General features: G+C 57.4%; 1 protein-coding gene across 2 annotated transcripts in view; it reads right to left on the minus strand.

The window, feature by feature from the left end:
* The window catches only part of LOC147114383 (TBC1 domain family member 9B-like), a 189,159-nt gene that overhangs the window by 44,001 nt on the left and 124,301 nt on the right, over positions 1–20,857 (minus strand). The window contains exons 19-21 of one of the 2 annotated variants that reach the window (XM_085996044.1): positions 18,520–18,570; positions 13,237–13,308; positions 10,492–10,595 (exon numbers count right to left, since the gene is read on the minus strand). In XM_085996044.1, the coding sequence (XP_085852170.1) occupies positions 10,492–10,595; positions 13,237–13,308; positions 18,520–18,570 (227 nt within the window). The remainder of the gene's footprint in view (positions 1–10,491; positions 10,596–13,236; positions 13,309–18,519; positions 18,571–20,857) is intronic. The other variant, XM_085996045.1, reaches the window with a different exon arrangement.

The raw sequence follows: 20,857 nt of genomic DNA on the forward strand, positions 1-20,857 counted from the left end.
GCAGTACTGAGAGAGCGCTGCAGTGTCGGAGTGGCAGTACTGAGGGAGCGCCGCACTGTCGGAGGGGCAGTGCTGAGGGAGCGCCGCACTGTCGGAGGGGCAGTACTGAGGGAGTGCCGCACTGTCGGAGGGGCAGTACTGAGGGAGAGCCGCACTGTCGGAGGGGCAGTACTGAGCGACCACTGCACTGTCGGAGGGGCAGTACTGAGGGAGCGCTGCACTGTCAGAGGGGCAGTACTGTGGGAGTGCCGCACTGTCGGAGGGGCTGTACTGAGGGAGTGCTGCACTGCCGGAGGGTCAGTACTGAGGGAGCGCCGCACTGTCGTAGGGGCAGTACTGAGGGAGTGCCGCACTGTTGGAGGGGCAGTACTGAGGGAGCACTGCACTGTCAGAGGGCCAGTGCTGAGGGAGCGCTGCACTGTCGGAGGGGCAGTACTGAGCGACCACTGCACTGTCGGAGGGGCAGTACTGAGGGAGCGCTGCACTGTCAGAGGGGCAGTACTGTGGGAGTGCCGCACTGTCGGAGGGGCTGTACTGAGGGAGCGCTGCACTGCCGGAGGGGCAGTACTGAGGGAGCGCCGCACTGTCGGAGGGGCAGTACTGAGGGAGTCCTGCACTGTCGGAGGGGCAGTACTGAGGGAGCGCTGCACTGTAGGAGGGGCAGTACTGAGGGAGTGCTGCACTGTCAGAGGGGCAGTACTGAGGGAGCGCCGCACTGTCGGAGGGGCAGTACTGAGGGTGTGCCGCACTGTCGGAGGGGCAGTACTGAGGGAGCGCCGCACTGTTGGAGAGGCATTACTGAGGGAGTGCTGCACTGTCGGAGGGGCAGTACTGAGGGAGCGCTGCACTGTCGGAGGAATCATACTGAGGGAGTGCTGCACTGTCGGAGGGGCAGTACTGAGGGAGCGCCGCACTGTTGGAGGGGCAGTACTGAGGGAGCGCCGCACTGTCGGAGGGGCAGTACTGAGGGTGTCCTGCACTGTCGGAGGGGCAGTACTGAGGGAGCGCAGCACTGTCGGAGGGGCAGTACTGAGGGAGCGCCGCACTGTCGGAGGGGCAGTACTGAGGGAGCGCCGCAGTGTCGGAGGGGCAGTACTGAGGGAGCGCCGCACTGTCGGAGGGGCAGTACTGAGGGAGCGCTGCACTGTCGGAGGGGCAGTACTGAGGGAGAGCCGCACTGTCGGAGGGGCAGTACTGAGGGAGCGCTGCACTGTCGGAGGGGCAGTACTGAGGGAGCGCCGCACTGTCGGAGGGGCAGTACTGAAGGAGCACTGCACTGTCGGAGGGGCAGTACTGAGGGAGCGCCGCACTGTCGGAGGGGCAGTACTGAGGGAGAGCTGCACTCTCGGAGGGGCAGTACTGAGGGAGCACTGCACTGTCGGAGGGACAGTACTGAGGGAGCGCTGCACTGTCGGAGGGGCAGTACTGAGGGAGCACTGCACTGTCGGAGGGGCAGTACTGAGGGAGCGCTGCACTGTCAGAGGGGCAGTACTGTGGGAGTGCCGCACTGTCGGAGGGGCTGTACTGAGGGAGTGCTGCACTGCCGGAGGGTCAGTACTGAGGGAGCGCCGCACTGTCGTAGGGGCAGTATTCACATAAATCACAGAAATCACAGAAACCCCACAGTGCAGATAGAGGCCATTTCGGCCCATCGAGCCTGCACCGACACATATCCCACCCTATCCCTGTAACTGAGGGAGCACTGCACTGCCGGAGGGGCAGTACTGAGGGAGCGCCGCACTGTCGGAGGGGCAGTACTGAGGGAGTCCTGCACTGTCGGAGGGGCAGTACTGAGGGAGTGCTGCACTGTCGGAGGGGCAGGACTGAGGGAGCGCTGCACTGTCGGAGGGCCAGTACTGAGGGAGCGCTGCACTGTCGGAGGGGCAGTACTGAGGGAGCGCTGCACGGTTGGAAGGGCAGTACCGAGGGGGTGCTGCACTGTCGGAGGGGCAGTACTGAGGGAACGCCGCACTGTCGGAAGGGCAGTACTGAAGGAGCGCCGCATTGTCGGAGGGGCAGTACTGAGGGAGAGCCGCCCTGTCGGAGGGGCAGTACTGAGGGAGCGCCGCATGTCGGAGGGGCAGTACTGAGGGAGCGCTGCACTGTCGGAGGGGCAGTACTGACGGAGCGCCGCACTTTCGGAGGGGCAGTACTGAGGGAGTGCTGCACTGTCGGAGGGATCATACTGAGGGAGTGCGGCACTGTCGGAGGGGCAGTACTGAGGGAGCGCTGCACTGTTGGAGGGGCAGTACTGAGGGAGCGCCGCACTGTCGGAGGGGCAGTACTGAGGGTGTCCTGCACTGTCGGAGGGGCAGTACTGAGGGAGCGCAGCACTGTTGGAGGGGCAGTACTGAGGGAGCGCCGCACTGTCGGAGGGGCAGTACTGAGGGAGCGCCGCAGTGTCGGAGGGGCAGTACTGAGGGAGCACTGCACTGTCGGAGGGGCAGTACTGAGGGAGCGCCACACTGTCGGAGGGGCAGTACTGAAGGAGCACTGCACTGTCGGAGGGGCAGTACTGAGAGAGCGCTGCAGTGTCGGAGTGGCAGTACTGAGGGAGCGCCGCACTGTCGGAGGGGCAGTGCTGAGGGAGCGCCGCACTGTCGGAGGGGCAGTACTGAGGGAGTGCCGCACTGTCGGAGGGGCAGTACTGAGGGAGAGCCGCACTGTCGGAGGGGCAGTACTGAGCGACCACTGCACTGTCGGAGGGGCAGTACTGAGGGAGCGCTGCACTGTCAGAGGGGCAGTACTGTGGGAGTGCCGCACTGTCGGAGGGGCTGTACTGAGGGAGTGCTGCACTGCCGGAGGGTCAGTACTGAGGGAGCGCCGCACTGTCGTAGGGGCAGTACTGAGGGAGTGCCGCACTGTTGGAGGGGCAGTACTGAGGGAGCACTGCACTGTCAGAGGGCCAGTGCTGAGGGAGCGCTGCACTGTCGGAGGGGCAGTACTGAGCGACCACTGCACTGTCGGAGGGGCAGTACTGAGGGAGCGCTGCACTGTCAGAGGGGCAGTACTGTGGGAGTGCCGCACTGTCGGAGGGGCTGTACTGAGGGAGCGCTGCACTGCCGGAGGGGCAGTACTGAGGGAGCGCCGCACTGTCGGAGGGGCAGTACTGAGGGAGTCCTGCACTGTCGGAGGGGCAGTACTGAGGGAGCGCTGCACTGTAGGAGGGGCAGTACTGAGGGAGTGCTGCACTGTCAGAGGGGCAGTTCTGAGGGAGCGCCGCATTGTCGGAGGGGCAGTACTGAGGGAGTGCCGCACTGTCGGAGGGGCAGTACTGAGCGAGAGCCGCACTGTCGGAGGGGCAGTACTGAGGGAGCACTGCACTGTCGGAGGGGCAGTACTGAGGGAGCGCCGCACTGTTGGAGGGATAATATTGAGGGAGCGCCGCACTGCCGGAGGGGCAGTACTGAGGGAGCGCCGCACTGTCGGAGGGGCAGTACTGAGGGAGCGCCGCACTGTCGGAGGGGCAGTACTGAGGGAGTCCTGCACTGTCAGAGGGTCAGTACTGAGGGAGCACTGCACTGTAGGAGGGGCAGTACTGAGGGAGTGCTGCACTGTCAGAGGGGCAGTACTGAGGGAGCGTCGCACTGTCGGAGGGACATTACTGAGGGCGCGCTGCACTGTCGGAGGGGCAGTACTGAGGGAGCGCTGCACTCTCGGAGGGGCAGTACTGAGGGAGCGCTGCACTCTCGGAGGGGCAGTACTGAGGGAGCACTGCACTGTCGGAGGGACAGTACTGAGGGAGCGCCGCACTGTCGGAGGGGCAGTACTGAGGGAGCGCCGCACTGTCGGAGGGGCAGTACTGAGGGAGCACTGCACTGTCGGAGGGGCAGTACTGAGGGAGCGCTGCACTGTCAGAGGGCCAGTACTGAGGGAGCGCTGCACTGTCGGAGGGGCAGTATTGAGGGAGCACTGCACTGCCGGAGGGGCAGTACTGAGGGAGCGCCGCACTGTCGGAGGGGCAGTACTGAGGGAGTCCTGCACTGTCGGAGGGGCAGTACTGAGGGAGCGCCGCACTGTCGGAGGGGCAGTACTGAGGGAGTGCTGCACTGTCGGAGGGGCAGTACTGAGGGAGCGCTGCACTGTCGGCCGGCCAGTACTGAGGGAGCGCTGCACTGTCGGAGGGGCAGTACTGAGGGAGCGCTGCACGGTTGGAAGGGCAGTACCGATGGGGTGCTGCACTGTCGGAGGGGCAGTACTGAGGGAACACCGCACTGTCGGAGGGGCAGTACTGAAGGAGTGCTGCACTGCCGGAGGGGCAGTCCTGAGGGAGCGCCGCACTGTCGGAGGGGCAGTACAGAGGGAATGCTGCACTGCCGGCGGGGCAGTACTGAGGGAGTGCTGCACTGGCAGAGGGGCATTACTGAGGGAGTGCTGCACTGGCGGAGGGGCAGTACTGAGGGAGCGCTGCAATGTCGGAGGGGCAGTTCTGAGGGAGTGCTGCACTGTCGGAGGTGCAGTCCTGAGGGAGCGCTGCACTGTCGGAGGGGCAGTACTGAGGGAGCACTGTACGGTTGGAGGGGCAGTACCGAGGGAGCGCTGCACTGTCGGAGGGGCAATACTGAGGGAGCGCTGCACTGTCGGAGGGGCAGTACTGAGGGAGTGCTGCACTGTCGGAGGGGCAGTACTGAGGGAGCGCTGCACGGTTGGAGGGGCAGTACCGAGGAAGCGCTGCACTGTCGGAGGGGCAATACTGAGGGAGCGCTGCACTGTCGGAGGGGCAGTACTGAGGGAGCGCCGCACTGTCGGAGGGGCAGTACTGAGGGAGCGCCGCACTGTCGGAGGGGCAGTACTGAGGGAGCGCCGCACTGTCGGAGGGGCAGTACTGAGGGAGCGCCGCACTGTCGGAGGGGCAGTACTGAGGGAGCGCCGCAGTGTCGGAGGGGCAGTACTGAGGGAGCGCCGCACTCTCGGAGGGGCAGTACTGAGGGAGAGCCGCACTGTCGGAGGGGCAGTACTGAGGGAGCGCTGCACTGTCGGAGGGGCAGTACTGAGGGAGCGCTGCACTCTCGGAGGGGCAGTACTGAGGGAGCGCTGCACTGTCGGAGGGGCAGTACTGAGGGAGCACTGCACTGTCGGACGGACAGTACTGAGGGAGCGCTGCACTGTCGGAGGGGCAGTACTGAGGGAGCACTGCACTGTCAGAGGGGCAGTACTGTTGGAGTGCCGCACTGTCGGAGGGGCTGTACTGAGGGAGCGCTGCACTGTCGGAGGGTCAGTACTGAGGGAGCGCCGCACTGTCGTAGGGGCAGTACTGAGGGAGCTCTGCAGTGTTGGAGGGGCAGTACTGAGGGAGCGCTGGACTGTCAGAGGGGCAGTACTGAGGGAGCTCTGCACTGTTGGAGGGGCAGTACTGAGGGAGCGCCGCACTGTCGGAGAGGCAGTACTGAGGGAGCTCTGCACTGTTGGAGGGGCAGTACTGAGGGAGCGCCTCACTGTCGAAAGGGCAGTACTGAGGGAGCGCCTCACTGTCGAAGGGGCAGTACTGAGGGAGCGCCGCACTGCCGGAGGGTCAGTACTGAGGGAGCGCCGCACTGTCAAAGGGGCAGTACTGAGGGAGCTCTGCAGTGTTGGAGGGGCAGTACTGAGGGAGCGCTGGACTGTCAGAGGGGCAGTACTGAGGGAGCTCTGCAGTGTTGGAGGGGCAGTACTGAGGGAGCGCCGCACTGTCGGAGGGGCAGTACTGAGGGAGCTCTGCACTGTCGGAGGGGCAGTACTGAGAGAGGGCCGCACTGTCGGAGGGCCAGTACTGAGGGAGTGCTGCACTGTCGGAGGGGCATTACTGAGGGAGTGCTGCACTGTCGGAGGGGCAGTACTGAGGGAGCGCCGCACTGTCGGAGGGGCAGTACTGAGGGAGTCCTGCACTGTCGGAGGGGCAGTACTGAGGGAGCGCTGCACTGTAGGAGGGGCAATACTGAGGGAGTGCTGCACTGTCGGAGGGGCAGTACTGAGTGAGCGCCGCATTGTCGGAGGGGCAGTACTGAGGGAGAGCCGCACTGTCGGAGGGGCAGTACTGAGGGAGCACTGCACTGTCGGAGGGGCAGTACTGAGGGAGCGCTGCACTGTCGGAGGGGCAGTACTGAGGGAGCACTGCACTGTCGGAGGGGCAGTACTGAGGGAGCGCCGCACTGTCGGAGGGGCAGTACTGAGGGAGCACTGCACTGTCAGAGAGGCAGTGCTGAGGGCTTGCCGCGCTGTCGGAGGGATCATACTGAGGGAGTGCGGCACTGTCGGACGGGCAGTACTGAGGGAGCGCTGCAGTGTCGGAGGGGCAGTTCTGAGGGAGTGCTGCACTGTCGGAGGTGCAGTACTGAGGGAGCGCTGCACTGTCGGAGGGGCAGTACTGAGGGAGTGCTGCACTGTCGGAGGGGCAGTACTGAGGGAGCGCTGCACGGTTGGAGGGGCAGTACCGAGGGAGCGCTGCACTGTCGGAGGGGCAATACTGAGGGAGCGCTGCACTGTCGGAGGGGCAGCACTGAGGGAGTGCTGCACTGTCGGAGGGGCAGTACTGAGGGTGCGCTGCACGGTTGGAGGGGCAGTACCGAGGGAGCGCTGCACTGTCAGAGGGGCAATACTGAGGGAGCGCTGCACTGTCGGAGGGGCAGTACTGAGGGAGCGCCGAACTGTCGGAGGGGCAGGACTGAGGGAGCGCCGCACTGTCGGAGGGGCAGTACTGAGGGAGTCCTGCACTGTCGGAGGGGCAGTACTGAGGGAGCGCTGCAATGTAGGAGGGGCAGTACTGAGGGAGTGCTGCACTGTCGGAGGGGCAGTACTGAGTGAGCGCCGCATTGTCGGAGGGGCAGTACTGAGGGAGAGCCGCCCTGTCGGAGGGGCAGTACTGAGGGAGCGCCGCATGTCGGAGGGGCAGTACTGAGGGAGCGCCGCACTGTCGGAGGGGCAGTACTGAGGGAGCGCCGCACTGTCGGAGGGGCAGTACTGAGGGAGCGCTGCACTGCCGGAGGGGCAGTACTGAGGGAGCGCCGCACTATCGGAGGGGCAGTACTGAGGGAGTCCTGCACTGTCGGAGGGGCAGTACTGAGGAAGCGCTGCACTGTAGGAGGGGCAGTACTGAGGGAGTGCTGCACTGTCGGAGGGGCAGTACTGAGTGAGCGCCGCATTGTCGGAGGGGCAGTACTGAGGGAGAGCCGCCCTGTCGGAGGGGCAGTACTGAGGGAGCGCCGCATGTCGGAGGGGCAGTACTGAGGGAGCGCAGCACTGTTGGAGGGGCAGTACTGAGGGAGCGCCGCACTGTCGGAGGGGCAGTACTGAGGGTGTCATGCACTGTCGGAGGGGCAGTACTGAGGGAGCGCAGCACTGTTGGAGGGGCAGTACTGAGGGAGCGCCGCACTGTCGGAGGGGCAGTACTGAGGGAGCGCCGCAGTGTCGGAGGGGCAGTACTGAGGGAGTGCCGCACTGTCGGAGGGGCGGTACTGAGGGAATGCCGCACTGTCGGAGGGGCAGTACTGAGGGAGAGCCGCACTGTCGGAGGGGCAGTACTGAGGGAGCGTTGCACTGTCGGAGGGGCAGTACTGAGGGAGCGCCACACTTTCGGAGGGGCAGTACTGAGGGAGCACTGCACTGTCGGAGGGGCAGTACTGAGGGAGCGCCACACTGTCGGAGGGGCAGTACTGAAGGAGCACTGCACTGTCGGAGGGGCAGTACTGAGAGAGCGCTGCAGTGTCGGAGTGGCAGTACTGAGGGAGCGCCGCACTGTCGGAGGGGCAGTGCTGAGGGAGCGCCGCACTGTCGGAGGGGCAGTACTGAGGGAGTGCCGCACTGTCGGAGGGGCAGTACTGAGGGAGAGCCGCACTGTCGGAGGGGCAGTACTGAGCGAGCACTGCACTGTCGGAGGGGCAGTACTGAGGGAGCGCTGCACTGTCAGAGGGGCAGTACTGTGGGAGTGCCGCACTGTCGGAGGGGCTGTACTGAGGGAGTGCTGCACTGCCGGAGGGTCAGTACTGAGGGAGCGCCGCACTGTCGTAGGGGCAGTACTGAGGGAGTGCCGCACTGTTGGAGGGGCAGTACTGAGGGAGCACTGCACTGTCAGAGGGCCAGTACTGAGGGAGCGCTGCACTGTCGGAGGGGCAGTATTGAGGGAGCGCTGCACTGCCGGAGGTGCAGTACTGAGGGAGCGCCGCACTGTCGGAGGGGCAGTACTGAGGGAGTCCTGCACTGTCGGAGGGGCAGTACTGAGGGAGCGCTGCACTGTAGGAGGGGCAGTACTGAGGGAGTGCTGCACTGTCAGAGGGGCAGTTCTGAGGGAGCGCCGCATTGTCGGAGGGGCAGTACTGAGGGAGTGCCGCACTGTCGGAGGGGCAGTACTGAGGGAGAGCCGCACTGTCGGAGGGGCAGTACTGAGGGAGCACTGCACTGTCGGAGGGGCAGTACTGAGGGAGCGCCGCACTGTCGGAGGGGCAGTACTGAGGGAGCGCTGCACTGTTGGAGGGGCAGTACCGAGGGAGCGCCGCACTGTTGGAGGGATAATACTGAGGGAGCGCCGCACTGCCGGAGATGCAGTACTGAGGGAGCGCCGCACTGTCGGAGGGGCAGTACTGAGGGAGCGCCGTACTGTCGGAGGGGCAGTACTGAGGGAGTCCTGCACTGTCAGAGGGTCAGTACTGAGGGAGCACTGCACTGTAGGAGGGGCAGTACTGAGGGAGTGCTGCACTGTCAGAGGGGCAGTACTGAGGGAGCGCCGCACTGTCGGAGGGACATTACTGAGGGAGCGCTGCACTGTCGGAGGGGCAGTACTGAGGGAGCGCTGCACTCTCAGAGGGGCAGTACTGAGGGAGCGCTGCACTCTCGGAGGGGCAGTACTGAGGGAGCGCTGCACTCTCGGAGGGACAGTACTGAGGGAGCGCCGCACTGTCGGAGGGGCAGTACTGAGGGAGCGCCGCACTGTCGGAGGGGCAGTACTGAGGGAGCGCCGCACTGTCGGAGGGGCAGTACTGAGGGAGCACCGCACTGTCGGAGGGGCAGTACTGAGGGAGCGCTGCACGGTTGGAGGGGCAGTACCGAGGAAGCGCTGCACTGTCGGAGGGGCAATACTGAGGGAGCGCTGCACTGTCGGAGGGGCAGTACTGAGGGAGCGCCGCACTGTCGGAGGGGCAGTACTGAGGGAGCGCCGCACTGTCGGAGGGGCAGTACTGAGGGAGCGCCGCACTGTCGGAGGGGCAGTACTGAGGAAGCGCCGCACTGTCGGAGGGGCAGTACTGAGGGAGCGCCGCACTCTCGGAGGGGCAGTACTGAGGGAGAGCCGCACTGTCGGAGGGGCTGTACTGAGGGAGCGCTGCACTGTCGGAGGGTCAGTACTGAGGGAGCGCCGCACTGTCGTAGGGGCAGTACTGAGGGAGCTCTGCAGTGTTGGAGGGGCAGTACTGAGGGAGCGCTGGACTGTCAGAGGGGCAGTACTGAGGGAGCTCTGCACTGTTGGAGGGGCAGTACTGAGGGAGCGCCGCACTGTCGGAGAGGCAGTACTGAGGGAGCTCTGCACTGTTGGAGGGGCAGTACTGAGGGAGCGCCTCACTGTCGAAAGGGCAGTACTGAGGGAGCGCCTCACTGTCGAAGGGGCAGTACTGAGGGAGCGCCGCACTGCCGGAGGGTCAGTACTGAGGGAGCGCCGCACTGTCGAAGGGGCAGTACTGAGGGAGCTCTGCAGTGTTGGAGGGGCAGTACTGAGGGAGCGCTGGACTGTCAGAGGGGCAGTACTGAGGGAGCTCTGCAGTGTTGGAGGGGCAGTACTGAGGGAGCGCCGCACTGTCGGAGGGGCAGTACTGAGGGAGCTCTGCACTGTTGGAGGGGCAGTACTGAGGGAGCGCCTCACTGTCGAAGGGGCAGCACTGAGGGAGCGCCTCACTGTCGAAGGGGCAGTACTGAGGGAGCGCCTCACTGTCGAAGGGGCAGTACTGAGGGAGCGCCTCACTGTCGAAGGGGCAGTACTGAGGGAGCGCCGCACTGTCGGCGGTGCTGTCTTTCAGATGTGATGTTAAACAGCGGCTCCATCTGCCCTCTCAAGTGGACCTAAAAGATTGTATGGCCACTATTTCGAAGAGGAGCAGGTGTCCTGGCCAATATTTAATCCCTCAACTAACATCACCAAAATAGAGTCACTGGTCATTCATCTCCTTTCAGCTGCCTGGGCCCTAAGCTTTGGACTTCCCTCCCTACACCTCTCCGTCGCTCCTTAAAATCTACCTCTTTGACCAAGCTTTTGGTCACATGTCCTAATATCTGCTTATGTGGCTCGGTGTCAGATTTTGCCTGATCACACGCCTTGGGCTGTTTGGTCACGTTAAAGACGCTGTATAAATGCAAGTTGTTGTTGTTTTTGGGATCTTGCTGTGTGAAGTTTGGCTGCAGCATTTGCCTATCGAACAACAGTGAATGCGCTTGAAAGATAATCAACTGTCTGTATTGATTGCTTCAATAATCAATTTGGGGCCACTGTGTAAGTGCAGGTGTCTCCGTTACCCACAAGGCTGGACCTGGTACCTGGTTCATTTTGGTTAACTCTTTGATGTTCTCCTTCGGGTTTTCGTTCTCATGAGCCCATATCCTCAGGTGGTATCGGTAATCCTGCGAACCAGTCTTCTCATCTGTGTAAGAGATAAGGTTGCTTCGTAAGAGGGCAGACTTGGACCACAACAGCCCGTCAACAGAGAGCCTTGAACCTGCCTGCCCGCAGAACCGGGAGCCAGTCTCATTCCCTTATCTCTCCAGCTGGCTGGGACCACAATTAACGCTCGCCAGAATACAACAGATTCTCTGCATCACCCACTAAGAAACATTCACACTGTAGAAATGGTTTACTGAGACGCGCAATTTGTCTACTTCGCTCCCCAGCTCAATCAATTGTTTTCCCTAAAACTATAAGGTTGGACGCGGTATCATTTCGGTAACGGAATACAGTCTTATCCATGGCGGTGGATTGAGGGGCATAATTCCCTTACTTCATAGAAACATAGAAGATAGGAGCAGGAGTCAGCCATTCGGCCCCTCGAGCCTGCTCCGCCATTCAATGAGATCATGGCTGATCATCCAAATTCAGTACCCGGTCCCTGCCTTCTCCCCATATCCTTTGATCCCTTCAACCTTAAGAAATATATCTAACTCCTTCTTGAATATATTTAATGAATTGGCCTCAACTGCCTTGTGTGGTAGAGAATTCCACAGGTTCACCACTCTCTGGGTGAAGAAATTCCTCCTCATCTCAGTCCTAAATGGCTTACCCCTTATCCTTAGACTGTGACCCCTGGTTCTGGACTCCCCCCGACCATCGGGAACATCCTTCCTGCATCCTGTCTGTCTAGTCCTGTTAGAATTTTATAAATTTCAATGAGATCCCCTCTCATTCTTCTAAACTCCAGCGAGTATAAGCCCAATCGACCCAATCTCTCCTCATACGTCATTCCTGCCATTCCAGGTATCAGTCTGGTGAATCTTCGCTGCGCTCCCTCCATGGCAAGAACATCCTTCCTCAGATAAGGCGACCAAAACTGCACACAATACTCAAGATGTGGTCTCACCAAGGCCCTGTACAACTGCAGCAAGACATCCTTGTTCCTGTACTCGAATCCTCTCGCTATGAAGGCTGGTGTGACTCCCTCCAATGGGGACTATGCCATAGGTGCGACACACTTGCGAGCTCCGCAATGAGCTCGCCACCCCCCACCCTCCATACACGGAGATCGTACCTGACATGAATCAGTCATTCATGAAAGACTTATGAAATAATAATGAGCGGCCTACGGGTGGCGCTGTCTAGGGAGAGTATAAATACTCGGGCACGGGCCCAGCTTGCGCAGGACATTCTTAACAGGAACTAGTGAAGGACACAACTAGACCTCCATGTTGTAAAACAGTTGATTAAAGCTTTGTTTAACGCTTCGACCAAGTGCCTAGTAGTTTTCTTATGTCAGTACCTAAATCTCAGATCGCAAATTGTGAGTCTACGACATGAGAGAACAAACGTTCCCCTGTAATTTTTTGTTGGCCCCGCGCGGTCCCTTTAATGGGCTGCATGGCCCCTTTAAAATTCCGCGCATGCCCGGCCTTTTCTATTTAAAAGCCAGCTCACCGGCTGCACGGGACCCCCGGAGCGTCAGGTGGCCGCGCAGCTTACAGGGACCGTTGATTAAAACTAGATTAAGCAACTACATTCCGACAGTGACTACACTCCAAAAGCCTGCAAAGCGCTTTGGGACGTCCCAAGTGTAACTGAATTCAGTTTGGGTGTTAATTATATTCGGGTGGTGGGCAATCTCTCTGCCACTCATATATATGGGCGTAGGCTCCCATATATATGAGCAATTTTCTCCAATTAAATATTGGGAAGACCGAAGCCATTGTTTCCGGTCCCCACCACAAACTCCGACCACATATCCGCAGCATAACAAAGACGGCCTCCTTCCACCTCCGTAGCATCGCCCGTCTCCGCCCTTGCCTCAGCTCATCCGCTGCTGAAACCCTCATCCATGCCTTTGTTTTGTCTAGACTTAACTATTCCAACGCACTCCTGGCTGGCCTCCCAGATTCCACCCTACGTAAACTTGAGGTCCTCCAAAACTCGGCTGCCCGTGTCCTAACTCACACCAAGCCCCGTTCACCCATCTCCCCTGTGCTCGCCGACCTACACTGGCTCCTGGTTAAGCAATGCCTCGATTTCAAAATTCTCATACTTGTTTTCAAATTCCTCCATGGCCTCACCCCTCTCTATCTCTGTAACCTCCTCCAGCCCCACAACCCCCCCCCGAGATATCTGCGCTCCTCTAATTCTGGCATCTTGAGCATCCCCGATTATAATCGCTCAACCTTTGGTGGCCGTGCCTTCTGTTGTCTAGGTCCTAAGCTCTGGAATTCCCTCCCTAAACCTCTCCGCCTCTCTCTCTCCTCCTTTAAGAGGCTCCTTAAAACCGACCTCTTTGATCAAGCCTGTCCTAATATCTCCTTATGTGGCTCGGTGTCAAATTTTTGTTTGATAATCACTCCTGTGAAGGGCCTTGGGAAGTTTTACTACGTTAAAGGCGCTATATAAATACAAGTTGTTGTTGTTCTGATGGTGAGGAGGATGGAACACGTTCAACTTCATTTCTTTAGTGTCAACATTTCTTAGAATCAAGGCAGTGTATAAATCCTTTCTTTCTTTGAAAAGTAATTAATTGGTTAGAAAGTGACTGGGGGATGTCCTGAGGATGCAGTTAAGGTGCCAGATAAACGCGAGTCCTTTCTTACAATTACCTTTCCTTCGCTTTACGTTCCCGTTCCCCTCTTGCATCTGATGTCCACTCGCTTCCCCTCCTGCATTCGCATCTAAAAGAAATCATAGTCAGTAATGAGAACAAAAATAAATCACTGTTTCGGCCCCAGCTGGAGCAATGGCCCAGAAATTGGGGTCTCCACGGGTGAGTACGCACGGGGTACTCACCCGTAGGCCCAATGGAAGTGCCGGTTTCCTGCATGCACTGCGCATGCGCGGGAAACCGGCACTTCCGTTCCCCTGAAAGCAGGGGTTCAGAGGTCGAACGCGTGCGCAGGAGAGGCAGCGCGTGCGCATCGAACTTACGTTTTTTTTTACAAGTTTTCCCGGGATGGTAAGTCTCCAGGAGTTAGAAATGTAAAAAGCAGGCGCAAGGCCTGCTTTTTACAAGGTAAGTAGTGAATTAATTAAAATTAAAACATTTTTTCCACAGGTTTATTATTTTTAAATACTTTAAAGCAAAGTAAGTTTATTTTTAGCCCCGTTAGAAAATAAAAAATCTTTTTCAAAAATTTAAATTATTGTTTAAAATAGTTATTTCATTTAATTTATAGTTTATTTAAAAAAGCGATTAAAAAAAATTTATTTGAAGATTTAGTGATGTTTTGGGGCCCGTAGTATTTCTAAGTTTGACAGCTCTTCCTGTCAGACTTATGAATGGAGTATTCCCTGCTCCGATTGGCTCCCCATGGCCCATGTGATCCCAGGGGACGCTTCGAACTAACTGCGCCCCTGGGATACGCAAGCACTGCGCGCCGGCAGCTGGAGGAGGCCCAGGATCAGAATCCCACGTGGCCCCACAGCTCAACGGCCGGCGCGCTAGGTAAGTGCAGGTCGGGGGGCTTGCACCTGCGGGAGGCCCCCGACCCGAATTTCTGGGCCATTGTGTCTGATTCTGGGCACCGCACTTTAGGAAGGATGTCACGGCCTTGGCGAGGGGCAGAGGAGATTGACCAGAATGGTTCCAGGGATGAGGGACTTCAGTTTTGTGGAGGGACTGGAGAAGCTGGGATTATTCTCCTTAGAGCAGAGAAGGTTAAGGGGAGATTTGATCAAGGTGTTCAAAATCATGAAGGGTTTTGATCGAGTAAATAAGGAGAAACTGTTTCTAGTGGACAAGGTTCGGTAACCAGAGGACACAGATTAAAGATAATTAGCAAAAGAACCAGAGGGGAGATAAGAAGACATTTTATTTACACAGCGAGTTGTTGTGATCTGGAACGCGCTGCCTGAAAGGGTGGTGGAAGCAGATTCAATAGTAACTTTCAAAAGGGAATTGCATAAATACTTGAAGGGGACACATTTACAGGGCTGTGGGGAAAGAGCAGGGGGGAGTGGGACTAATTGGAGAGCTCGTTCAAAGAGCCGGCACAGGCACAATGGGCCGAATGGCCTCCTTCTGTGCTGTATCATTCTATGCAGTATTGAATCTTTCAAAGCTGAAATGCACCACAGGCAAATATTACCCGTTTCAAACGCACATTGCACAGGAACAGCGGGATACAAATTCACCCGGGGCAGTGGGGTGATAGTGAATTGCAGCCCGCTTCTACACTCCGCCACATTTTCCTTTCCTTTTGAAGTCAATTTGTCATCGCTCGCTTTGCACCACACATTCACCCCCCTCCCCCCCACAGTGTTTGAAACGGGATCGGTTTGCGAGAGGTGCAGTAACGGCCAAGGTCCAGCGGCGGGGGGTTGTTTACACTATGGCAGACCCCCTCGGTCGGTGTCCAGCTCTCCGAGATGCTCCGGAGCCCCAGACCTGCCTCAGCGAGTCAACGCTTGCCTCTTCTCCTTCACTACCTGCAGCCCCGACTCACCCCGTGGTCTGCCCCACCAGGTGCCAGTCACCCTCTATTAACAACAACTTGCATTTATATAGCGCCTTTAGTGCAGTGAAACGTCCCAATGCGCTTCATAGGAACATTAACAGACAAAATCTGACTTCGAACCACACAAGGCAATTTTAGGACAGGTGACCAAACGCTTGGTCAAAGAGGTAGGTTTTAAGGATCGTCTTAAAGGAGGAGAGCGAGGCGGAGAGGTTTAGGGAGGGAATTCCAGAGCTTAGGGCCCAGGCAGCTGAAGGCACGGCCACCAATGGTGGAGCGATGAAAATCGGGGATGCTCAAGAGGCCAGAATTAGAGGAGCGCAGAGATCTCGGAGTGTTGTAGGCAATGTTCCCTGTAATTTTTTCGGGGCCACACGGCCCCGTTAATGGGCTGCGCAACCCATTTGCGCGACCCAAAGTACCGCCCATGCACGGTCTTTCCATTGAAAAGCCGGCTGCGTGGGAACCCTGGAGCGCTGTGCAGCTTAAAGGGAATATTGGTTGCAGTGCTGGAGGTCATTACAGAGCTAGGAAGGGGCGAGGCCAGGGAGGGGTTTGAACACAAGGATGAGAATATTAAAATCGAGGCGTTGCCGGACCGGGAGCCAATGTAGGTCAGCGAGCACAGGGGGTGATGGGTGAACGGGACTGGGTGTGAGTTAGGACACGGGGCAGTGAGCACAGGGGGTGATGGGTGAACGGGACTGGGTGTGAGTTAGGACACGGGGCAGTGAGCACAGGGGGTGATGGGTGAACGGGACTGGGTGTGAGTTGGGACACGGGGCAGTGAGCACAGGGGGTGATGGGTGAACGGGACTGGGTGTGAGTTAGGACACGGGGCAGTGAGCACAGGGGGTGATGGGTGAACGGGACTGGGTGTAAGTTAGGACACGGGGCAGTGAGCACAGGGGGTGATGGGTGAATGGGACTCGGTGCGAGTTAGGACACGGGGCAGTGAGCACAGGGGGAGATGGGTGAACGGGACTGGGCGTGAGTTAGGACACGGGGCAGTGGGCACAGGGGGTGATGGGTGAACGGGACTCGGTGCGAGTTAGGACACGGGGCAGTGAGCACAGGGGGAGATGGGTGAACGGGACTCGGTGCGAGTTAGGACACGGGGCAGTGAGCACAGGGGGTGATGGGTGAACGGGACTGGGTGTGAGTTAGGACACGGGGCAGTGAGCACAGGGGGTGATGGGTGAATGGGACTGGGTGTGAGTTAGGACACGGGGCAGTGAGCACAGGGGGTGATGGGTGAACGGGACTGGGTGTGAGTTGGGACACGGGGCAGTGAGCACAGGGGGTGATGGGTGAACGGGACTGGGTGTGAGTTAGGACACGGGGCAGTGAGCACAGGGGGTGATGGGTGAACGGGACTGGGTGTAAGTTAGGACACGGGGCAGTGAGCACAGGGGGTGATGGGTGAACGGGACTCGGTGCGAGTTAGGACACGGGGCAGTGAGCACAGGGGGAGATGGGTGAACGGGACTCGGTGCGAGTTAGGACACGGGGCAGTGAGCACAGGGGGTGATGGGTGAACGGGACTGGGTGTGAGTTAGGACACGGGGCAGTGAGCACAGGGGGTGATGGGTGAATGGGACTGGGTGTGAGTTAGGACACGGGGCAGTGAGCACAGGGGGTGATGGGTGAACGGGACTGGGTGTGAGTTAGGACACGGGGCAGTGAGCACAGGGGGAGATGGGTGAACGGGACTCGGTGCGAGTTAGGACACGGGCAGCAGAGTTTTGGATGAACTCAAGTTTATGGAGGGTGGAATGTGGGAGGCCGGCCAGGAGAGTGTTGGAATAGTTAAATCTAGAGGTAACAAAGGCATGGATGAGGGTTTCCGCAGCGGATGAGCTGAGGCAAGGATGGGACGGGAGATATAATGGAGGTATAAAACACTGGTTTAGACCCAGTTTAATTCTGGGCACCACACTTTAGAGAGGACATCAAGATTTACTAGAATTATACCAGGGATGTGGAGCTTCAGTTATGTGGAGAGACTGGAGAAGCTGGGATTGTTCTCCTTAGAGCAGAGAAACGGGTAAAAACACTGCCCAGTCTCGGTGTCCAGAAATGTCTGAACGTTAACTGCAGTAACTTTGCTTCATTGTTCATTGTCCTTTACAGCAAGGAGTGCTGGGATGTAGGGTGGGGGGTCTATTACCATCCAGGTTGGGACGGAAGGGTAGGCAGGCTGGCACTTTCAGTGTAGATCCCAAGACAGAATGTAGTTCTGCCCCTGCCCCCGCCCCCTGGGGGAAACGCGAATCTGTGGCCAGGGTGTTGGTCTGGTGTGTCCAGCATTTACTGTTTGCATCTACAGATTGCAACCTCTACCCCATTTTCAGCATCTTAGCTCCGTGTACCTCCCTGCATCAAGTCCCGTTCACCCATCGCCCCTGTGCTCACCGACCTACACTGGCTGCTGATCTCCCCCCCCCCACCAAAGCCTCAAATTTAAAATTCTCACCCTTGTGTGCAAATCCCTCCATGGCCCTCGCTCCCTCCCCATCTCCGTAACCTCCTCCTGCCCTACAAATCTCTGCGCTCCTCCAATTCTGCCCTCTTGCGCATCCTCCACCTTTCGCCCCACCATTGGCGGCCGTGCCTTCAGCTGCCGAGGGCCTAAGCTCTGGAATTCCCTCCCTAAACCTCTCCGCCTCCCTCTCCTCCTTTAAGGCCCTCTTACATGGCCAAGAACCCTTCTATAATGCAACCTATCCGTATAATTTAACCCTTTAAGCCCTGGCATCATTCCAGCCAATCTTCCAAGGCCAATATATCCTTTCTGAGGTGCGGTGCCCGGAACTGAACGCGGTTACTCCAGGTGGGGTCTGACTAGGGCTCTGTACAGCTGAAGCATCGCTTCCTCCTCTTTGTGCTCCAGCACCCCCCTCGAGAGAAAGGCCAATATTCCATCCGCCTTTTGGCACCTGTCCACGAGCTTTTAATGATTTCTGTCCATGGACCCCCAAATCTCTTGGCCCCCCCCCTCCACAGTTAATCGCCAACAGCTGTCCCCCAAGCAACACCACCAAAACAGATTAACCGGTCCTTTCTCGCAATTGCTGCCTGTGGGATCCTGCTGTGCGCAAACTGGCTGCCGCGTTTGGCTACATCACCACAGCGACTAGTCATTCGTTGGCTGTGAAGAGCATGGGGGGACGTCCTGAGGTTTGCGAAAGGCGCTATAGAAATGCAAGTTCCTTTTAACAAACGCATTAAAACTCCCGGAACTGTCATGCCCCAGTAACCGGCTCACCGAAACAAACCCAGCCAAGCATCTCAACTGAAAACGAGATCTACAAAACGGTGGCGGGGGGGGTGGGGGGGAATAAAAAAAGTTGGAGAAATAGTCTGGATTGAAAACATTTAAAAAAAAAAAACCCGCAGAGGAGAAATAAGATTCTGCCATTCACAAACCTGAAGCCCCACAGCCGAGGAGGAAATCGCTGTCTGACAAGAGGTATGTCGCTAGATTGTGAAAAGAGAAGAAGAAACTAGAGGTGAGCCAGTGGAGACAAGCGGCAGGGAGTTACAAGGTCAACCGATAAACCTGGACAGAGTTAAGAGCCTTAATCACCGTCCAACGATCACAGAGCTCTTCATAAAAACAGCCACCGCACTCCCACACCTCGCATACAATTACACAGTTAACAGGAAAGTGGCGGAAACGCACAACAGGTATTGTCTGAAAGAGAGAAGTTGGATCAGTTGAGGTGTGGACTCCTCCTCAGGACCCACTTCAAAACGCGAACCCGCCTCTCCTCTGACAGACCTGTTGTGCATTGGCTGCTCTTCAGGTTAGATTAAACGGCTCTTTTTCCGAGTGGCAGGCAGTGACTAGTGGGGTACCGCAGGGATCGGTCCTTGGGCCCCAGCTATTCACAATATATATCAATGATCTAGACAAGGGAACTAGATGTAATATCTCCAAGTTTGCAGACGACACAAAGCTGGGTGGGCGTGTGTGCTGTGGGGAGGATGCAGAGAAACTCCAGTATGATTTCGACAGGTTGGGTGATTGGGCAGAAACATGGCAGATGCAGTATAATGTGGATAAATGCAAGGTTATCCACTTTGGTGGCAAAAACAGGAAGACAGATTATTATCTGAACGGCAATAGATTGGGAGAAGGGGAAGTGCAACAAGGCCTGGGCGTCCTTGTGCACCAGTCGCTGAAGGTAAGCATGCAGGTGCAGCAGGCGCTTAAGAAGGCAAATGGTATGTTGGCCTTCGTAGCGAGAGGATTCGAGTACAGGAGCAAGGATGTCTTGCTGCAGTTGTACAGGGCCTTGGTGAGACCACACCTTGAGTATTGTGTGCAGTTTTGGTCGCCTTATCTGAGGAAGGATGTTCTTGCCATGGAGGGAGTGCAGCGAAGATTCACCACTGATACCTGGGATGGCAGGAATGACGTATGAGGAGAGATTGGGTCGACTGGGCTTGAGAGGGGATCTCATTGAAACTTATAAAATTCTAACAGGACTAGACAGACTAGATGCAGGAAGGACGTTCCCGATGGCAGAGGAGTCCAGAACCAGGGGTCACAGTCTAAGGATAAGGGGTAAGCCATTTAGGACAGAGATGAGGAGGAATTTCTTCACCCAGAGAATGGTGAACCTGTGGAATTCTCTACCACAGAAGGCAGTTGAGGCCAATTCATTAAATATATTCAAGAAGGAGTTGGATATATTTCTTAAGGCTAAAGGGATCAAGGGATAGGGGGAGAAAGCAGGGACAGGGTACTGAATTTGGATGATCAGCCATGATCTCATTGAATGGCGGAGCAGGCTTGAGGGGCCGAATGGCCTACTCCTGCTCCTATCTTCTATGTTTCTATGTTCAGATTTCCACCATTCCTGGTTTTTTTTAAATTATCCCTTTATCCTCAAAATCGCCAACAATAATTAAAATCTGAAGGAATGAGACTCCACACTTGTAAAAGTTAATTTTCAGTGCCAGAGAGGTTGTTTTTTGCAGTAATTAAGATTTATCACGCCGTTAAAATTTACTTAACACTGGAATGGACAAGCCCTAACCTTTTCTGGCGAGTTTAGTGGGTAAGTACAGCAACTTCAAGCATTCCTCGTGTTTCAGTGCCGAGTCGCTCGGCGGTTACAGCGCATCTTCAGGAGGAGGAGGGCAACTCGGACAGCAAATTCCTGATTCCCGGGTTTAACTTCGCATGCGCGGACGCTGGAACTTGCTGTCCGATTTACTCCATAATAACGGTGAGCGCTAATATCCTCACCGTTATTCCTGCGGCAAGATCGGGCCATTAAGAAAGCGTGCGGCTGAAGCATAATGGTAACTGCAGATACTGCAGTAAATAAACCGTCACCGCTCCCTGCTGTCTGGGTCACTGCTGGAGTCACCATTCCATCATCAATACCCCTTTAAAAAGGAGTAAAGTTCACTGAGGATCTGAACGGCATTTTTATCTGCAAGTCTTGGAAAATGAGATGCAAAATGGGAACAGCACTGCAGCAAGAAGCTAGCGGGGGAGTGGGGCTAATTGGACAGTGATGTAAAAAAACTCACTGAGTGCTTGGTTGAGTATAAAACAAGGCTTTAATCAACTGTTTCAAAACCAGGAGATTCTAGTTACATCACTAGTTCCTGGTTACAGAAACATCCTGAGCAAGCTGGGCCCACGCCCGAGTATTTATACTCCTTCGACGGCGCCACCAGCTGGCCGCCCAGTGTTACTTCATGAGTTATTTCTTCATGAATGATGAGATTCATGACAGACAGCTCG

Source organism: Somniosus microcephalus, chromosome 8 (assembly GCF_052327205.1).
Source record: "Somniosus microcephalus isolate GS21.2 chromosome 8, FLI_Smic_1.0, whole genome shotgun sequence".
NCBI classification, from domain to species: Eukaryota; Metazoa; Chordata; class Chondrichthyes; order Squaliformes; family Somniosidae; genus Somniosus; species Somniosus microcephalus.